At 40.3% G+C, this 19,145-nt stretch overlaps 1 protein-coding gene across 2 annotated transcripts; it reads left to right on the top strand.

Annotated features, from left to right (window-relative positions):
- Positions 1 to 236: 236 nt before the first annotated feature.
- On the top strand, positions 237 to 16,963 carry LOC129091555 (tripartite motif-containing protein 3-like). Of its 2 annotated transcripts, none has more exons than XM_054599226.1 (13): positions 237 to 342; positions 9,746 to 9,918; positions 10,636 to 10,876; positions 10,996 to 11,147; positions 11,264 to 11,444; positions 11,541 to 12,270; positions 12,564 to 12,667; positions 12,752 to 12,919; positions 13,011 to 13,179; positions 13,733 to 13,792; positions 14,031 to 14,101; positions 14,588 to 14,728; positions 14,824 to 16,963. In XM_054599226.1, the coding sequence occupies exons 2-13, from the start codon at positions 9,773 to 9,775 to the stop codon at positions 14,974 to 14,976; spliced, it is 2,316 nt and encodes a 771-aa protein (XP_054455201.1). In that variant the 5' UTR covers positions 237 to 342; positions 9,746 to 9,772; the 3' UTR covers positions 14,977 to 16,963. The 2 variants fall into 2 exon arrangements, with proteins under 2 accessions (XP_054455201.1, XP_054455209.1); XM_054599234.1 differs by lacking the exon at positions 237 to 342 and adding an exon at positions 7,317 to 7,470.
- The last annotated feature ends 2,182 nt before the right edge of the window (positions 16,964 to 19,145 follow it).

Below are 19,145 nucleotides of genomic sequence, written 5' to 3'. Positions count from 1 at the left end.
AAATGGGAGGGATCTAAGGAAGCCAAACCCCTTTGCACCAGACACACTCCATCCAGCAGTCACTGCCTGAGATTTCATCTCTTTTGCATATTCCCTACCCCCTCCATATGCTATTGGGTTCCACAACTCCTCCCATCAGCCATCTGACCAATGCTGCATGTAAGAAACGCCCCTAATCTCCTCCTTTCCCTTCTCCTCTTCCTTACTGCCCCCTTCTCCTCCCAGACAGACCCTGCCCTTTCCTTTCTGTCGCCCGGGCTGTGGATTTTGTTGCGGAGGATTGGGGACACTGACAATGGAAAGCTTTCTCGGCGGCCTGCAATGCTGACACGGCCTGTCCATGTGAGTACACTCTGGCTGTTCACTTCTTTTCATGAAATCGTATCTCTGCCCTCTCATCTTTGTTTGTGGAGTCCCTAAATAACACAGTACAATGACTGGAATGAGTGCAAATGAATAATTGATTACTGAATCCCATCAAGCATCTGTGCTGTGGTAGATCACAGGCCCAGTCCCTTACTTTTAGGATATATGCTGTGTTTTTTATCCATCTCTCATTAAACACATTGTATTCCAGCCTCATTTAAGAGCAACTGTTGCACTAGAACCCTCCACTGCTCTGATTCTTCTCTGCTTCCTCAACCAGCCCACTCACTTCTCCATTTTAGCTCCTAGGCAGCCCTGGCTCTGTGGAGCAGGTGGGCATCTCTGCTGCAGTCTGAGGGCTGGGCTCTGTAATCAGGCATCCATGCTCTTTTGTTTGGAGGATTAGTGGTCTCTCCTTGGTTTTCTAATCTGAATATGTATGGGGTGTATCGCTGTGAATCATCAGTATTGTTTGCTTATGTCATCCTGTGAATCCTTGTGTTGCATTGTACTGCAGCAGCAGCAGTAGGAACAGCCAATGCATCATTTTCAAACATCTGGCCTATGACTGTGAGCATATGGCTCAGTGGTTCCTTTTTTATTGGTCTTTTGTTTTTGGAATATGGCTCATTTCAAATGTCACATGCTTGATAAGTGCAGATGATGAAGATGTTTGGCTGCTTTTACTCAGTTGGCTGTCTGCACTGGGTCACAGGGAGGCTGCAGACGGTCCTGGATTCTGCGCCTAAGGGCAGATGCTTAGCAGGGGTTACATGTCTGACTCTGGACTTCAGGGTTTCATTCCGTTTGTATAAATGGGCTCTGAGTCTCACATCATGTCCATTTTTTTTTTTTTTTTTAGATTGACAGGACTGGCAGCATTTGTACAACTATGTTAAAAACAAGGGTGCTATGTTGACTCTACCAGTACCCAATACTGTTTGGGTACTGGTTTCAATACATCTTTGTAAATCCAAAAAAATAGTAACCAAGTGTAAGCCGCCAGGAACAGTACGAATTATATCTTAGAAGTGACTAGATACAACCTCTAAATACACATATGAATACACAAACATATGACAGGAAAGATGTAGCTGGACCCTATTGTTGTCAAAATTAAATCAAATGTTTGTGCGCCCAGGCAAACTTGAAGATAAAGAAATTGATAAATAGATTGATTGATAGATTGATTAATCAGGATCATTTGCCCTGATTATTCACAGTCGTAATAACAACTTAATCTCCAGGTTACATTATGCTCATGTAAATGAGGCCTGTGGCAGGACCTCTACATGCGTTTTGTCCCTTATACTGCCCTCTTAGCCTTTATTGCTTTTCATCATAAAGTCTGAAAAAAAACAATTTCCCCTGCAGGACAATAAAGACTGAACCGAAGTGTAGGTATTAACCATATTACAGTGCAATAACTTTGGCATTGGCCTATGAGAGTACAGAAAAAGTACAAAAAATGTAATATGTTGTATATGCACACCATAAAAGCATCCTATAGTAAACTTGGTAAATTGATAACATCTCTAGATTTTTCAACTCCCCCAATACATATTCATGGCTCATTTTCAGACTGGGAACTGAATATGCATGTTGACTACAACTGATTCTATTCTGCTCAATATTCTGTATGCATGGTAGGTCTACACTTAAGATTGATCAAAGCCAAGCGCTAGACTATGTAATGGGCCTTCTTTAAAGATGGATTTTCCTGAACTGCTTGTTTAGGCTTTGCCATTTTAATGAAAGTCAGCACTTTCGCTGTTTGAGGGCATTTCCCCTAGATTCTGTACATGATGCAACACAAGTACACAATAACATAACCATATGAAGAAGCATGTATTCACATCAAAGCTTATACAATGTGTGCAATGACACAAATCCATTATTCTAATGTTCCCACTGTGTTGCTCAACAAGCTGTCGTGCCAAAGTCACATCCAGTTCCACATTCATTCTGAACATTCACTCGTCGTGTTTAAAGTTGCATTTCGTTTACAAGTTGCGACACCACTGGCGTTGCACACTGACCGTTGGTATCATCAAATCATCCAACAAAACACGGCCAGTGGGTTTCCACACAACAACAAGACATCATGTGATCTGAGTCACCGTATGAGACACCACAGTCTGTAGCTCTTACTGCAGGTGGATGAGGGTCGCAGGCAGGGGCCTGTGCTCAAGCACTGATCGACCTTTTGTAAAAATCTGCAGTGCATGTTGTGCCTGCAGACACACTTTCTGCATGCTGCATTGTCTTCTGCCAGCCTTTTATGATAGTGGGCTCACTGGGAGGGACACAACTGTCTCCTCACTCCCTTTTTGTGTCAGTGTTGATTAAAAACTCTATTGACTACTGTACTCGACGTGATGTTGTCACTTTCTGTCGCCTTCTCTCAGTAGTTGTCAGATCTTATCAATCTAATGTCTGCAAACAAAGGCATATGAAAGACAACAGCCATGATGTTAGTCTGATGAAGTACAGTTTTAATTATTATTTTATTGTTTGTCATTAGTGCTTTTTATATATATATTTATACAATGTTTATATTTACACCTATTTTTTCACTTGTGTACATAGCAGTCCTGTCTATTCTTTACCTTTTTTCCCCAGCTTTTTTGTCCTTGTCTCCAGCTGTTATTTCTATTTTTATGTAGGTACATTGAAAAAGAAAACTCCTCGCATGTGCACACATACTTAATAATAATAAAGGCGATTTTAATGATGAAGTACTGAAACTAGTTGTACTTTATAATTAGGGTCAATTTCTACAGTTGTTCACTATTGATATGTACAGATTTAGTCAGTTACATATTCAACACTACAAACATAAACACTGAGCCCAGCTGTGGATAATTTGAGCGCCACTAAAATAATATAAATAATAAACAAATAGCACTGGTTCAAATAGTTGTATGTCATGTTGAGTCTGTTATACACTATGTGCACAGACATAGTATTTATTTCATTATGTGAAACCCAACGTCCACAGCTATGACCGGTCTGACAGAGACTGATGCATCGAGACAGATTCCTTCATCCGAGGCAGTGAAGTGTACGGGGAGCTTGTTAGTTTGAGATGAAGGGCTTTCTGTGTTCTGTGAATAATGATTGATGAGTCATCATAGAGCCAGGCACCCTCACTGGCCCCACAGCAGCCCCTCAACACATTTCCCATTTGTTTTTTGATTTACTACCTATGGGAAACCAAAAACAATTCCAAATGCTTTTTAGAAATGTAATTTATGGATAATAATGCATCCCTTTGGATCGTTTCAATTCTCTGGTACATAACTTACTTATGTTAACTGTGCCTTCTTTCTTTCTCAGTCAAACACAGGTACTTCTTTATTACAATTTACATGCTTCCTTGCAACTTCATCAAAACAAAATCAATCAAAATCATTAGATTTTGATTGATTTTGATAGAAATTGTTCTGCTCAAGTCGAAGTGTAGGCAGGAACAATAACTGCATGATGACACATGCACAGGGACACAACAGATGTGGCTGGAAACATAAACTACAATCTATATTTAAACACAATCTGTACAGCACATCATTTAGGGCCAGTACTTCCTATTTCAGGTCACTGAGACTTTCTCCCAGGTTTACCGGTCCAGCAGACAGCTGACGGTTAAATTAAACGGTTTGAAAACTCTGTAGTCTGAAGTCTCTAAGTCTGAAGTCCTCTCTGCTGTCACACATACGGCAGATATCACAGATTTACAGAGACATTATTGCTAACAATGTTTTTATATAATCTAACAAAGGAACAAAAATGACAGTAACACAGTCTTCAAATACTGGATGCAGTTTGAGGAAAAGGTAGTGGCCTCTTACTCAAACAGGGGAAGAGGAAACAGGGGAAATACCTTTTTATGGCCCTTAAAGTGCAAACATCCTGGAGTCCTAAGTAGTCACAGTTTCGTTTATTAACTTTCAGGGGAATCGTGTCACAATGATGTGATTGTAATAGACGAGTAATGGACATGCGCAGATTGTGCAACACAGTTCATAGAACACAGTTAATTCCTTTGAACATCAGTTTGATTATTTTATATGTGATGTTGCATGTATGATGATATGTAGAGATAAAACAAATCAGCCTTAATATCAGGCCTAGTGGGCTATTTTTGTTTTATCAGCCAAGTCTTCAAGATCTTTGCCATGGAGACTTCTGTACCCCAGTACATTCATTTGTAGTGCTAAAAGCAAGAAATATTACTCAATAGCAACATTTCTTTTTAGAACCATTTCCCAGTTAGCCAAGATAATCCAAAACCAGTTTACATCAGGAACAATTATTTACCTATAGTTTAAAAAACAATTATCCATTTCTTTTGAACTGTCACCTTTAAGCACACACTTTAATTAAGAATTTTTTTTTTTAATTAAAGTAATTTAATTTAAAATTACTAATAAATAGATATCTGCATCACACTTTGGAAGTACCCTGAGTTACCCATGTAATGATATTTTCTATCGTTTCTCTACAGAATTTTATGTAATGCTCTCATATGTACTTAAAAACTGTTGATAGGCTTTATAGCCGAGAGGTTAGGGCACAAACAACATAGGCCCAAATACCCTGGCCAGCAAGTCCTTGGCTCGGTTCCTGGCTGGATAGAACATTCTCCAATTTTCTCCTTCCCCATATTTTCAGTCTCTATCCACTATCAATATCAAATAATAATAATATGTAAAATGCCACAAAAATGTGTTGAAAAAGAATAACTGTGGGTGAGATCATCTGTTCAGTTGGGTTGATTCTAAGTGGGATGTTATCCCATCCATAAAAAAGATAACATCACTGATTCAATTCATCAACATTCAACATTGTGGTTAAATGCACTGTACTAGCTGTCTTGACTCGTTACTTTTTGTAATAAAAAGAAGTCTTTCAAAGCTTTAGAGTGTTCATTTGCAGAAAGCATTACAGCTCTCTAGTCCAAGTGCACAACTCACAACAACAAAAATAATCTCTTTATGGGGGAGTTGAAGAGCGGGGGCATGCCTGCCCTCCTGCAGCAGACGAAATCCAAGATGGTTAAGCTGAGAGCAATGTTTTCTCTGAATCTGAGCTCATCAACTACTTATAGTCTGGTCTGTGGACAAGCAATGACTGCCACTGCTTCACTGATGGTAATAGCATATTAGTTATGTATCAGGCCAAGTTTATGTGAATTTTTCCTAGGGTGTTTACTATCTGATTGTGATTTAAGTTGACTGGAAGTGATGGTGTCATCAGAGTGTGGTAGAGACAGTAATCCAGATGGCAGACAGGGCCTGACCCCGCAGGAGGACATTAAGCCACTTAGCTGTAATGCAGGGTGAGAGTGGCAAGAGATGCCTTGCACTCAGACAGCTGAATTTACAAACAACATTCACATTCGGTGGATTTTCTGCAGGCGACATCTTCCAGTGTGACAGAAAAAAAAGCACAGTTCCATGCTGACTTGAAAAACTGACCTCATCTGTATGAAGTGCTGATCATGCAGTTCCTGTGACGGAGCCTTGAAGAAGATCTAGTCACATGCTGCTTCAAACGTTACAGTATGCTGCAGATTTAGGTCACTAGTCTGTACTCTACTGTCACTATTACTGTATCTCTCATAGTTCTATCAGAGCTGTGTTTATTCTCTCAACTGATGGAATATTTCTGTTATTTTTTAGATTTATTGACAGGAAAAATTTTACTTTACTACACTATAGTATACTATGCTATTTTATGGAACGTATATATATGAACAACCCATTCTCTCTCTGGTGTAAGAATGTGTTGATATGACATATATTTAGGCTATGATAAATGATATTTTTAAACAATCTGCAATCAGCAATTATTGAATTGGTGTTATTTTGTAATCTTTTATGTTTGTATTTCAATCCATTTTATTCATGGAGCACATGAACAACAACCCAGAGCTGTTGTAAAGGAGCGACCGTTTTTAAAGAAAGATCCTCTTTCTGTGGTGACGTGAGTGGGAGGAACTGAGCCGAGGAGGGCTGCTGAGAGAACGGACAGGCAGGGAGGGAAAGGAAGGGAAGGGAAGGGAAGGGAAGGGGGAAGGAAGGGAAGGGAAGGGAAGGGAAGGGAAGGGAAGGGAAGGGGGAAGGGAAGGGAAAGGAAGGGAAGGAAGGGAAGGGGAAGGGGGAAGGGAAGGGAAGGGGGAAGGGAAGGCGGGGGAGATGGTTGCAACCCTTAAATCAACGGATAGCCAGCCGAGAGGGGAGGAGCCTGAGGGCTTTGGCTCCTCAAGCTTCCTCCTGATGTCATCGTTCAGCTGCTGCAATTCAGAGTCCATGTGAAGGGAAGACAGTCCAGGGAAGGGAGGGCTTTTGAGGCGAGACAGGAGGAGGGGGGGCAGAGCGGGTCGGGGAAGGGCTGGCTGTGTGGACAGTGAAAGGGCTCGTGCAGCTCCCTCGTCAGTAGGCCTAGGATCAACAATGGGGCTCACGCGCCTGAAAAAGAATCCCCATCTGCAAGACGTCTGTGGCTGAGATCAGAACTGTTGATGCTATGAACGCATTTATGTGGTTTTGAGAGGGAGAAGAGAAAAAAGGGAGGACAATAGAAAGGACGAACAGAGATGAAGGGAGGGGAAGAGATGTGGGGTGGGGAGCTGTGAGCAGATCTGGAATGCCATTGTTAGAGCTCGCTGCTCTGTGTTGCAGAGAGGGACAGCTGCCTCTGAGGGCTGCCTGCTCATGTGAGACAGGCAACCCAGTTCACCGTGAATCTGTCCCCATCTCCCTACAGACAGACAGACAGGTGGTGCCTGAACTCAGCCAGCCGGGAGTCAAGGGAAGGAACTAGGAGGAATTTAGGGAGTGGTGTTTTAAAGCTTCCTTTTTCCTCTCCTTACTCTCAAAGAAAAGGGGCCTATAGCTCTATTTGTCAGCTTTAGCTCTTGGTGCTAGGTGATGAGCAGGCCCTGATTAGCATTATACTGAGTCAGACTGAGAGAGCAGTTGTTTAGATGCAACCTCAAAGGATAAATTACAAACCCTGCTGTTGGAACAGTGGATGAAAGATGAGGCGAGGCTGAAAGATTGTACAGTCATAGGGCTGTGACGCATGAGGAGGTGATGGGTGAGTTGACATTACCTTCTAAGGAAAGGTTTGTGTGTATCTTCTTAGCATTAATTAGATCTTGATCATGGCTCTTAACTGGGATATAAACGATAGCAGTAATGCAACATGGAGTAGCTCCATTATTATATTACATTACATTACAGTCATTTTATCCAAAGCGACTTACAGGAAGTGTCTTCAACATAGGTATTCAAGAGAACTACTAGTCACCAGAAGTCATAAGTGCATCTCCTTTCTTAAACAAGCATCTTAAAGCATAAACCAGAGCAAAAGTATAGTGCAGAGGCAAATTACTACGAAAACAATAATTGCAACAGACTAATCCGAATATAATAAGTGCTACAAACTACTACGAATAGGATAAGTGCAGTAAACAAATACAAATATATAAAATGCACACTGGTCTTTTAGATTTTTTCTGTTCTTCTGGTGTGTTGAATTGCAATGAGTATGGTGTTTGTCCATATCCTTATCAATATGATCAAGTTTTGGTTGAAATTAGTTCTTTCTCAGATACATAAACACATTTTGATCCACAACACTGTTTTGGGGACAGAGATCTGTTTTCATTTTAGGTTTGCTTTTATGTTTGTTTATTTGCAGTTGAATCAAGTCAAACACAATGGTTGGGAAATGCACACTTCAAGTTGTTACATTCCACTCCTCTCCAGCTCACAGTGAGTGCATTAGCACTACAACCTCAAGCATATCATGTATTTGTGGTCTATCTCAAGATATGTGAATGTAAACTAATCAGAGTTTCCCTTTTCATATAAATGTCTTCGTACAATAAGTTTTTTCATCGATATTCTTTTCAAAGTTAGTGTGATTGGCACAGTGTCCAGGAGAGGGTAGCTTCCAGCAGCATTAGTGCTAGGCATTAAATCAGCCGTATCTCACTCAGCCAACTGGATGTGTTTATGATGTAACTGAGCATTTATGAAACTAAATGAGCCTTGCCCACATAATAAGAACATAATCCGGCAGGATGTTGCTTAATGGTCTTGCAAAGAAAATAAACAGGAAAAAAATAGAAAACACCTGTGCGTAGGCCTAATAGTTTCTCAGACAGCCTACTTGATCTCCTTTCTACAGAGCAATACATTCAAATTTTAATATTATTAAAAAAAATCAGAGCTCTTCATGCCACTGATGACACACACCATTCTTTGAATATTCATATGAGTACTATACTTAAACATTACATCTGTAATGTAATCTAGATGAAGTGGAAGTGGAGAGCTTTCATTAAAGAGCCACAATGCAGTCTCCATGTTATTAGAGGATGATGCATGACACATGTTTAGTGACAACAACAGCAGAAATGAAGTGAAAACTACAAAGGACGAGTGGCTACTGACGTGTTCTCTTCAATGTTGTGTCTCAGTTCTTTGATAAAAGGGGGTCTTAGAGGACAGATGATCTCTGGGGAAAAAAACTGAAATAGAGAGGGCTTGTAGCTTCTGATTGTGTACAGCTGAAATGGAAAAAGTACTTTGTAATGGTACAATACAAACAAGCCGACTACCTCACCAGACCAATGTTTGGAATGATCCTAACGTTTCCTGAAATACAGATTGATGCTGTTTTATAAGCAGCGTTTATTGACCACATTAAAGCAGTGTGTTTTTGGTGTTCATGTAATCCTTAATGTGCTTATCTACAATACGACAGATGTACAACATGTCATTGGCACACTGAGATAATCTGTGCCTGACCCAGTGATACAATTTCATGTAACAGCAACTATCATCTGAACAGAGAGCCAGCAGGCATTCACTACTCATCTGGAATTCAACAAATGTTAAACAATAGAACATTGTGGACATTGTGTATGGTAAAATATCCAGGAATTACACAAGATGCATTTAAGCATTTTTGTTAACAGCATATTTCTATATGTATTACTCTTCTAACATCACTGTAAACACAGACATGTTGGTTCCTGGACTGCTAAATTGTCCCGTCTGAGAGTTCTGCCCCGCGTTGTGTTCATTTTTCCTCCACTGCATTCATTTATTAGGGTGTTCGTTTGTAAAGTCAAAAAACCTCTGGCTATGCGGTTGTTTGTGAAAAAAAGACGCCTATCCTACTAACACAGTTTAATAAGTGAGGTAATTAAATGCCAGCAGATACAGGATTTGGATGAGGTCTTGTTCTGTTTACAGCATTATGAGTCATTTCTTCCTTTGCTCATGCAGAGGCTAAGCAAAAAATACTTCCTCAAGGCTTTGTTGACCTTCCTCCTGTTCTCTCCACCCTGTGTGTGCAGGTTAAGCGGTCCCTGTGCCCCATTTGAATGTCCGTCACTATGGCTAAACGTGAGACCGGCAGCACCAGCCCTGTGGTCAGGCAGATCGACAAGCAGTTCCTGGTCTGCAGCATTTGTTTGGACCATTATCACAACCCCAAGGTCCTGCCCTGCCTGCACACCTTCTGTGAGAAGTAAGCTCTGAACCAATCAATCACACTTCTTTTGTATAGCACCTTTCATCCAATGCGGTTCAAAGTTAAATAGTGCTGTAAGATTAATATGGCAGTTGAAAAATGAACAGTACATAATGAAAATCTAATATGAGCCATAAAACATTTTTAATCAAAATTAAAAAATGAGACAGATTTTAGGACGAGAGGCACAATCATTTGTTGTTTTGTATTCTGCGTAATCCAGAAAAAGACGTGTAAATAGTTTATTTTGTTTGTTCATATTGTTTTTGTTTTTTATTTCCTATTCCTGCAGTGAGGTCTTTAAGTTGGATGCATTAAAGGGATGTTAAAAGACATTTCAGAATGATGTGTAATGACCCAATATTACACCACTTATGCCAAATATTCTCTCATCTTTACTGCTACTTTATGATGTGAGGCACCATTCCCTCAGCCTGGCAACAATAAAACAGACGGCATTCTTTATAGAACAGCATTGTTGGCAGCAAGCCCTGAATTCCATGGCTCTGTTGCTCCCACACGGGACAGATAGCACAGTTATTTCAATTATTTGGTGCTCTCTGTTGTGACCAGACAAAACTGTTAGGGACAGAATCTTATTGTCTTCTGAGCAATTCTTAAAAAAACATTTTGCTTTTTTACACCATGTTGACATGTGCTAAATTGACGCTTCAGTCCTCTAATTAAGGTCTTTAACATCTTGTCTCTCTATAGATGCCTACAGAACTACATCCCTCCCCAGTCTTTGACGCTGTCCTGTCCAGTATGCAGACAAACCTCTATCTTGCCAGAGAAGGGTGTGGCAGCCCTGCAGAACAACTTCTTCATCACTAACCTAATGGAGGTGTTACAGCGAGACCCAGAGTGCAGCCGACCTGAGGCCTGTAATGTTCTTGAGTCAGCCAGTGCAGCTACAGCCTGTCAGCCCCTCTCTTGCCCAAACCATGAGGGCAAGGTAAGCAAACGAAAGGACTGAGGGGGATATCTAGTAGGTCGGATATGTCAGAAATCAACCTTCAGTTAATAGAAATAAATGATGTTTAGTTGTCTTGTTCTCCACTGCGCCATCTGCAGGTGATGGAGTTTTACTGCGAGTCATGTGAAACCGCCATGTGTCTGGAGTGTACAGAGGGAGAACACAGGGAACATGTGACAGTTCCTCTGAGGGATGTGCTGGAACAGCACAAGTCAGCGCTAAAAAATCAGCTGGATGCTGTGCGCAACAGGTTTGATTTTCAGTTCTTCAATCCATAATGAAGTGTGTGATTGCATTTGGAAGATCTTAGAAGTATGCATTTGAAAGTTTTATTTTGTGTTCATCGTCTTTGCTTTTGTCTGGCAGACTACCTCAGCTGACGGCTGCCATTGAGCTTGTGAACGAGATCTCCAAGCAGCTTACAGAGCGGAAAAATGAGGCAGTGACTGAAATCAGTAACACTTTTGACGAGCTGGAGAAGGCCTTACACCAACGCAAGACCGCTCTCATCACTGAGGTGGAAAACATCTGCAGCACTAAGCAGAAGGTCTGAGGTCTTTCTGATTTTTATTATTTAGATATGTTGGACATTTAAGTACAAGCGCCACTGACTGTCTGCCTCTGTCTCTTTTGACATTTTTAGGTGCTTCAGGCCCAGCTGACCTCTTTGCTTCAGGGCAAAGAGAACATTCAAAGCAGCTGTAACTTCACAGAGCAGGCCCTGAGCCACGGCAGCGCCACTGAGGTCCTGTTGGTCCAGAAGCAGATGGGTGAGCGGGTCAGTGCCCTGGCACGACACACCTTTCCTGAACATCCTCATGAAAATGGACATCTGGAATGCCAGGTGGAGACGGATGGACTGAGGCGCTCCATTCAAAACCTGGGAGTCCTGATCACAACAGGGACTGTAGGTCATACTAGTGTTGCCACAGGCGAAGGTCTGCGACACGCACTGGTCGGCCAGCACACCACTGTCACAGTCACTACTAAAGACAAGGATGGAGAACTAGTGAAGACTGGTAATGCATCTCTGAGGGCAGAGATTATCTCTGCAGATGGAGGGTGCACTGAAGCTGAGGTGGCTGACAACAAGAACGGCACCTATGAGGTCGGATACACCGTCCGCTCAGAGGGAGAATTCACCTTCTCATTGCTGCTATATGAGCAACCTGTGAGGGGGAGTCCGTTTCGCTTGCGTGCCGTCAAGCCGTCAGATGTCCTGCAGTCACCAGACGACGTGAAGAGAAGAGTGAAGTCCCCGAGTGGAGGAGGAGGCCATGTTCGACAAAAGGCTGTGCGCAGACCCTCCAGCATGTACAGCACCACCAAGAAAAAGGAGAACCCAATAGAGGATGAGCTGATCTACAGAGTGGGTGGGTGAATAACTGGCTAGATCCGCTCTTTATTATAGCAGCCGCTGACTGCTGCTGTATGATGTTCTTTGCTAGAGCACACACTGAGTCATATCTCTAGATAATTTGAGTATTTAGTGCTAGACCCCTTATGTGGCACACGATGTTTCCTCTGTCTGTTCAAACTGTTAAAATGGCAAGTAGCTAAACATTTTAGGAGATCATCAAAAAAAAAAAGTACAGCAGAACTGATTTTGCATTATTTTTACACATGCATATTGCTGAAGCAGTCTTGTGTCGTGTTAATATAATAGGAACAAGAGGGCGAGATAAAGGAGAATTCACTAACCTACAAGGCATCTCCACCTCCAGTAATGGACGGATTGTGGTGGCAGACAGCAACAACCAGTGTATACAGGTCAGTGTCATTTTCTAAAATGAACATGTATTGAATTATTTAATTGTTTAGGTTTTGGTGCATGTAATATTTCTCTTTTTCTAGGTATTCTCAAATGATGGCCAGTTTAAGATGAGGTTTGGGGTCAGAGGTCGTTCACCAGGGCAGCTGCAGAGGCCCACAGGGGTCACAGTGGACGTGAACGGTGACATAATTGTAGCTGATTACGACAACAGATGGATTAGCATCTTCTCCTCGGATGGCAAGTTCAAGGTGAGTGATCACAGCCAAGAAAGAATGTTTTCACTGCCCATATTCAATATGTTTCTTTGAATGACCCTTAAATGTCCCTCTGTTGTCACAGAGCAAAATCGGAGCGGGGAGATTGATGGGACCCAAAGGTGTGGCTGTGGATAAGAATGGACATATCATCACGGTTGATAATAAGGCCTGCTGTGTCTTCATCTTCCAATCAAACGGGAAGCTGGTGACAAAGTTCGGAGCCAGAGGAACGTCCGACAGACACTTTGCAGGTACTGTGTAATACAAGTATTTGTTAATGAAGTCTCTTACAGGAAGACTGGATACACAATGAATGATGCGTTAAGTCTCAGGGCATGTGGTTGGGCCAGATTTACGGATTTCATTTACGTTTCAAACTTTACAGGAATGTTGTTTTGTACAAATCTAATTTATTAAGTGATCAGCATGTTTCTATGCACCTTTTATTTAGAGTCTAACTTGTGTTAGCATGTATAGCTGCTTGTTTAATTATTGCCGTCTACGCAGAGGTAATGACTCTTTATTGTCGCATTGATCTTACACTGTAAACATGCAGCTGATCGTCATAGTACAAGACACAGCTGTAAAGAGGCAAAAGTTCATTATGCACACTAATGCATGAAAAAGATGTAAAGGATGGCCTCCTGTCTTTGCCTGTCTGAACAAAAAAGTCTGTTAATAGGATTTGCTTGCATTACTGGAATCCCTTGTTCATATGGCTTCAGTTGTTGCACAGTTGTTTAAGTTGAAACTCACCGGCTCTCTCAAGTTGATTTCTCACATGGACCTTTTCTTTTCTTTTAGAAAAAAGTGGTGCAAACATTGTACTGGAACAAAAGCTTAGTAAATCTGGCCCTGTTTTCAGTAAGTAATTAATTCCCTGTAAATGTGAACTTCGAAAATAAATCTACATTCTTTTTATATGTTGATGCATCAGCTCCGTCATGTCTCACGTATTGTCCAACGTCAACTCTCAGAGTGTCTTTGTGTCCCGTGTGTCCTGTTGTCCATAAATAGTGTGGAACTTCCTCTCATATGTTGTAAAACAGCAGATGATTCATCTTTCCTCTCTTTCTCTCTCTGTGTCCTCCGCTGCTTCCAGGTCCTCACTTTGTGGCCGTAAATAACAAAAATGAAATTGTGGTAACAGACTTTCATAACCATTCAGTCAAGGTATGGCGTGTTGCAAGTATGCGTGTACATTCATTATTGTAGCAAACCTGCATTGGAAGTATTGTGAATAAATGACTTACAGGAAAAATATCTGTATTGGAAATAAGTTAACTTGCTAAAGCTACAGCTAACCTATTTTTTTTAACAAATTCAGTAACTTTCCTCGTTCAGTAATCTGAATGAAGTGCTGGGTTACTTATAAATGGTTTATGGCTGCCATTCTTTTTCCCACTCTTAGTCTTCCACAATAACGTTGCTAGTGGGGTGCATATAAAGCAATTGAAACAAACAAGCATGCATTTAAAATCACTCAATTTCAATCAAACAAACAAACATAAAAATAAAAGTTAAAAGGTAAACAGCTGCTGTGCCCGACTGGCTTTGTTGTATTATATATTTTTTTAATTATGACCTTTATCCTGTTTAACATATTTGCATTATGTGTGACATCAGAATGTCATCTTCCCTGTCTAATCTCTCTTGCAGGTGTACAATGCAGATGGGGAGTTCCTGTTTAAATTTGGCTCCCATGGAGAGGGGAACGGCCAGTTCAATGCTCCAACTGGCGTTGCTGTGGATGCCAATGGAAATATCATTGTTGCTGATTGGGGAAACAGTCGGATCCAGGTTAGCTTGAGAAAACTACATCACGTTAAATGCAGGGGGGGACACTTAAGTAAGTATATCCCTTAACCTTTCCTCTGTGCTGTTTGACAAACCAGGTGTTCGACAGCTCAGGGTCCTTCCTGTCCTACATCAACACATCAGCGGACCCCCTTTACGGCCCTCAGGGTCTGGCCCTCACATCTGACGGTCATGTGGCAGTGGCGGACTCTGGGAACCACTGCTTCAAGGTCTACCGCTACCTGCAGTAGAGACGTGAGACAGCCATCTTCACCACTGCAATCACTGACAACGACACAACTAATGTATTACAAAGGGTGCAATCCAACACAGCCTGTTGATGTGCACATCAGCTGATCTCCCAGATTGAATTAAGTGTCTGATCCTGAGTTTACCCTCCCTATGATGTGTATTGAAGGTTGTTTGTAAAGTTGGATAATGTAGCATCCTCGGGACAAGTAATGGACTTAAAGCTATGGACTGCTTTTAGAGAATGTGCAAAAACATTTTTGTGTGTTGTACGCTGTTGATGGTATTATCCAACCACACTTTCTGTGAGACCGGACAGGGTAGGATATAGAAGTATTTAATGAGCCATAACTTGTCCAAATGCATGAAGTTTTATTTTAATCTTAACGTCCAGGCAACTACACAGTGTACCCATCGGTTGCTTTTCTCATGAACTAGTTAATGCTTACAGTGAAATGAACAACGCTAGGCAATGAAATGTAAAGTTTCTCATTTATTGACATTTCGCATAAAAACATGTCATCACCATCTGTGCATTGATTTGCTGTATGTACTGTATATACAGACATGTATATTGTGTATATTGGATCACTCCCTATGTATGTGCTATGATTTTGAAACACACAGCCTTTTGGCTATTCAGAGAGCAGCGGTCAAGCATTCCAGGATTTTAACAATCTTTGTATGGCAGCTGTTAAAGAATGTGCTTTTTGAACATACCCAGCACATGCTTATGAGAAGAAGAGTGTCATATTTATTGCTAATGTAAGCAGCACAATAATCATTTTTGTTAATATATCTGTTGTTTTAAAAAGAAAAAAAAAGATAAAAAAAAGCTAATTTATTTTATTTTATACACTAGCACAGCATTTTCAAATTATTTTTCTAAATTGATGTGCTTTTTTTCTTTAGAGCTTTACACTTCATTCCGTTCCCCTAAAGGGAAACTCCACCTTAAAACAGAATTCAGTGCATCAGGAAAAATTTGATCAGTTTTTGTGCACATGAGCCGGTGTTTTTCAAAGCCATAACCCCATCTTTTTTCGAGAAGTTTTCTAAGTTTTTCTGTTCAGAATTCATGGCTAAAGATATGGGTTCATAGATATTGTTTTGCCTTTAACAATTAAAGAGCTTTATTTAGCGACAGTTACAAACCAGAAAGAATACATATCTCAGGAAATCCATCCAAATTAGATCAGCATGTCAATAGAACAACTCAACACATTCTTATTTTTTGGGATAGCACTAGCTTTTGATGGAGAAAAACAGTCGATTTGTGCAAATGTAGTCTAGATCCAAGACCACAAAAATGACCGGGATGGAAGATGAATTCTGTTTTACAGTGTTTTTTTTTTTCATTATCATTTTTCATTTTGGCTTTTACATAGGAAACAGTTGCAACATATTTAAATGATAGTTTATTAGATGATATTTGCCAGCAAATTCATCCCCGCTTTAGAATCCACTCACCTATGGTACTGTTGTAAGCTATCTGACAGAGCACTGTTTTCTGCCTGCACCACATCAAGCCATGACCAAGCCCAAGTGAAAAACCTGTACCAGTAGAGCTGTTGCTGCTCTTGCTCCACCCAGTGTTCATTCTGTGTAATGTCATAAGAACAACCTGGTGCCACAGCAGAAACAGGTCCAGGAGCAGGAAAAAGGCAACTTCCTGGTTTGACATAACAACCCACAGCACTGTGCTAAACAACCGAACACCAACACTCACCCTCCCCAGTGTAGGGATTTACCGACCTACAGGATATATCCCCATTTCACCGGTTAAGTCCACCAGGAAGCTTCTGTTTTTCACGCACCTGATCTGTTGCTTGACTTGTTGCCAAACAGGAGCCGAGACATCTTTAAAGAGTCAAAGGCTCCCCATTTCCAGATGAGTCTGAAGCATTTTACACTACTCTGTGTCACACCAATACAAATTTTGATTTCTCTATGAATATGCACTGGTAATAAAAGCACATGGTTTACTGAGTTGTTGTTTACCAGCTATTCATTTCCTTGACTTACACTGAGGGGAATTGGATCTGTGTTTTAATGAGCACATTAAACTTATTCACTGAGTGGTGGTAACACAGAATGATACGTTAAGGAGGCACAGTGACTCCATTTGTTGGTTTACAGGGAGCACAAATTTAGATTTCTTCAAGTTGAAATTAATGAGAGCAACCTCTGAATAGTTTGTAGTAGCTTAGTGTAAAAGTACAACCTTCATCTCTCCTCAGAAGTCCTTATAAGTTATATTTTTGACAAAAAAAGGGACTGCTGCTGAATAAGATCAATGTATAATGTATATTTAAACATGTATATACAGGTATGGCAATGGTTGCATTTAGAGCATTTTTAGTCAGGTTATTCAAGTAAAGTTTGGTGACCAGTAAAGAACTGGAATATTTGAACCAGACAATCTGCAATACTGTCCAATAGCAGCTTCAGCTAAAACATGTTTCAACAAAAAACATTAAATATCTTGAAAAATTATTTATTTGCAGACCACGCTGTGCTTCTGGTCTATGTTACAAATACTTACAGCACATACAGTATGCATTTTTTTAAACAATTACCATTCCCAAAACATCCAAATGGTATATTTATAGGTAATACATATGTTTATACATAAATGTTCATAAAAAAGCTCAGAATGCACTCGAAGCATTAGAGTGGAATAAAATAACCACATTTTTGATACAGTGTCAAACCTAGGTGAGCAAGCAAATTGTGCATTGAAAATAAATCATACTTGGGGTAAACATTTCATGAAGGTATGATATCACAGGTTGCATAGAATTGTTTTCAATTTAAAATATATAATTGCAAATAAACCAGGCATTTCTAAAGCAATGACTTTGAAGTAAGTGTCAATTCATGAGGTAATCAGATTTTATGGAAATCCTGTGCCTGGATATGGAAAAACAAAAACAAATATCAAAACTTTTTATATCAAGTGCACAATGTAATGTATATTGAAATCCCAATAACAAACAGTTATACAATTTGAAAACGATAGGTTCAAAGCAAAAATAAAGAGGGAGTTGATATGATATATGATTTGTGTCAGCACGAAATGACAAGCAAAGAAAAATAAATAAATACATTTAAAACTAATGAGTCAGGGAGAAGACAGCAGTTCTGACAATAATAATGTTGATTGAGGCTATAACATTTCATTCCCTTTAAGTGAAATCAGCTAAACTTATTGGACAGTATTTCAAGGTTTAAAAACGTAATCAACAAAAAAGCACAGAACACCTCGCCCTGCTGCAGAGGGATGTGGTGTCCCAGCTCTCTCTACTAAGCTACTGTAGTCAACACTTAAAAATGTAGCAGACCTATTGTGCCAAAAGTGAAAATAGTTCCTGTTGGAAATAGTGGCTGTGGAACCTCAGCTATAGTACACTGAACATTGCAGACCAACTGTCTCGAAAGTCAATTCAATACTACAGACTCTTAAAGTTTCACTTATCGATAGTGCCATATGATTAATAATATGGTCTTTAAATCATACAGTGTGTCAACAACTAAATTTTAGAGGGAATTTAACCATAACAATTGGCCATTGATAAATGTTTTTCATGTGGTACACTCACTGTAAAACACAAACTGGTGGAAATACAGTAGACGCAATTCGTCACAATTCCATTCAAATCAGGAATTAGACTTTTTTTTTACAATTTCAAACTGTCTTAAAATACAAAAATAAATGCATGCAAAAACATGAGCACAAGAACAGTGGATGTCTTACAGATCACACAGGACAAAATATACTGTAACATACATCACAAAACCTCAAAATTCTGTGATTTCTTAGGCACGCACTGAATCTAAGGACAAATCATTCTCTATTAGAACAGACAGGTTTACCCACTGGGAGTAAAACCATGGGCAGTGTCTTGATGCAGCAAATCAAAGATACAAAGCCTGTTGGTTACAACTACTACAATATGCAAAAGATCTACCTTCTCTTGACCTACTTAAATGCCATTCAAGGTAAGAAGCATCTTCTGTAGCACCTTTGGAAATGAAATAACACCTTTTTTGGATCAAGTGGCATCATAAGCATATCAATAAGTGACTGCTGACAACTTGACTAGTATCTTGAAACAGCTGTTTCCAAGTCTGTCGCCAAGTTAGTATCCGGATTGCTCCCCGGCCGTGG

The sequence above is a fragment of the Anoplopoma fimbria genome, chromosome 1, assembly GCF_027596085.1.
Source record: "Anoplopoma fimbria isolate UVic2021 breed Golden Eagle Sablefish chromosome 1, Afim_UVic_2022, whole genome shotgun sequence".
NCBI classification, from domain to species: Eukaryota; Metazoa; Chordata; class Actinopteri; order Perciformes; family Anoplopomatidae; genus Anoplopoma; species Anoplopoma fimbria.
This window is presented reverse-complemented; position numbering and strand designations above follow the sequence as displayed.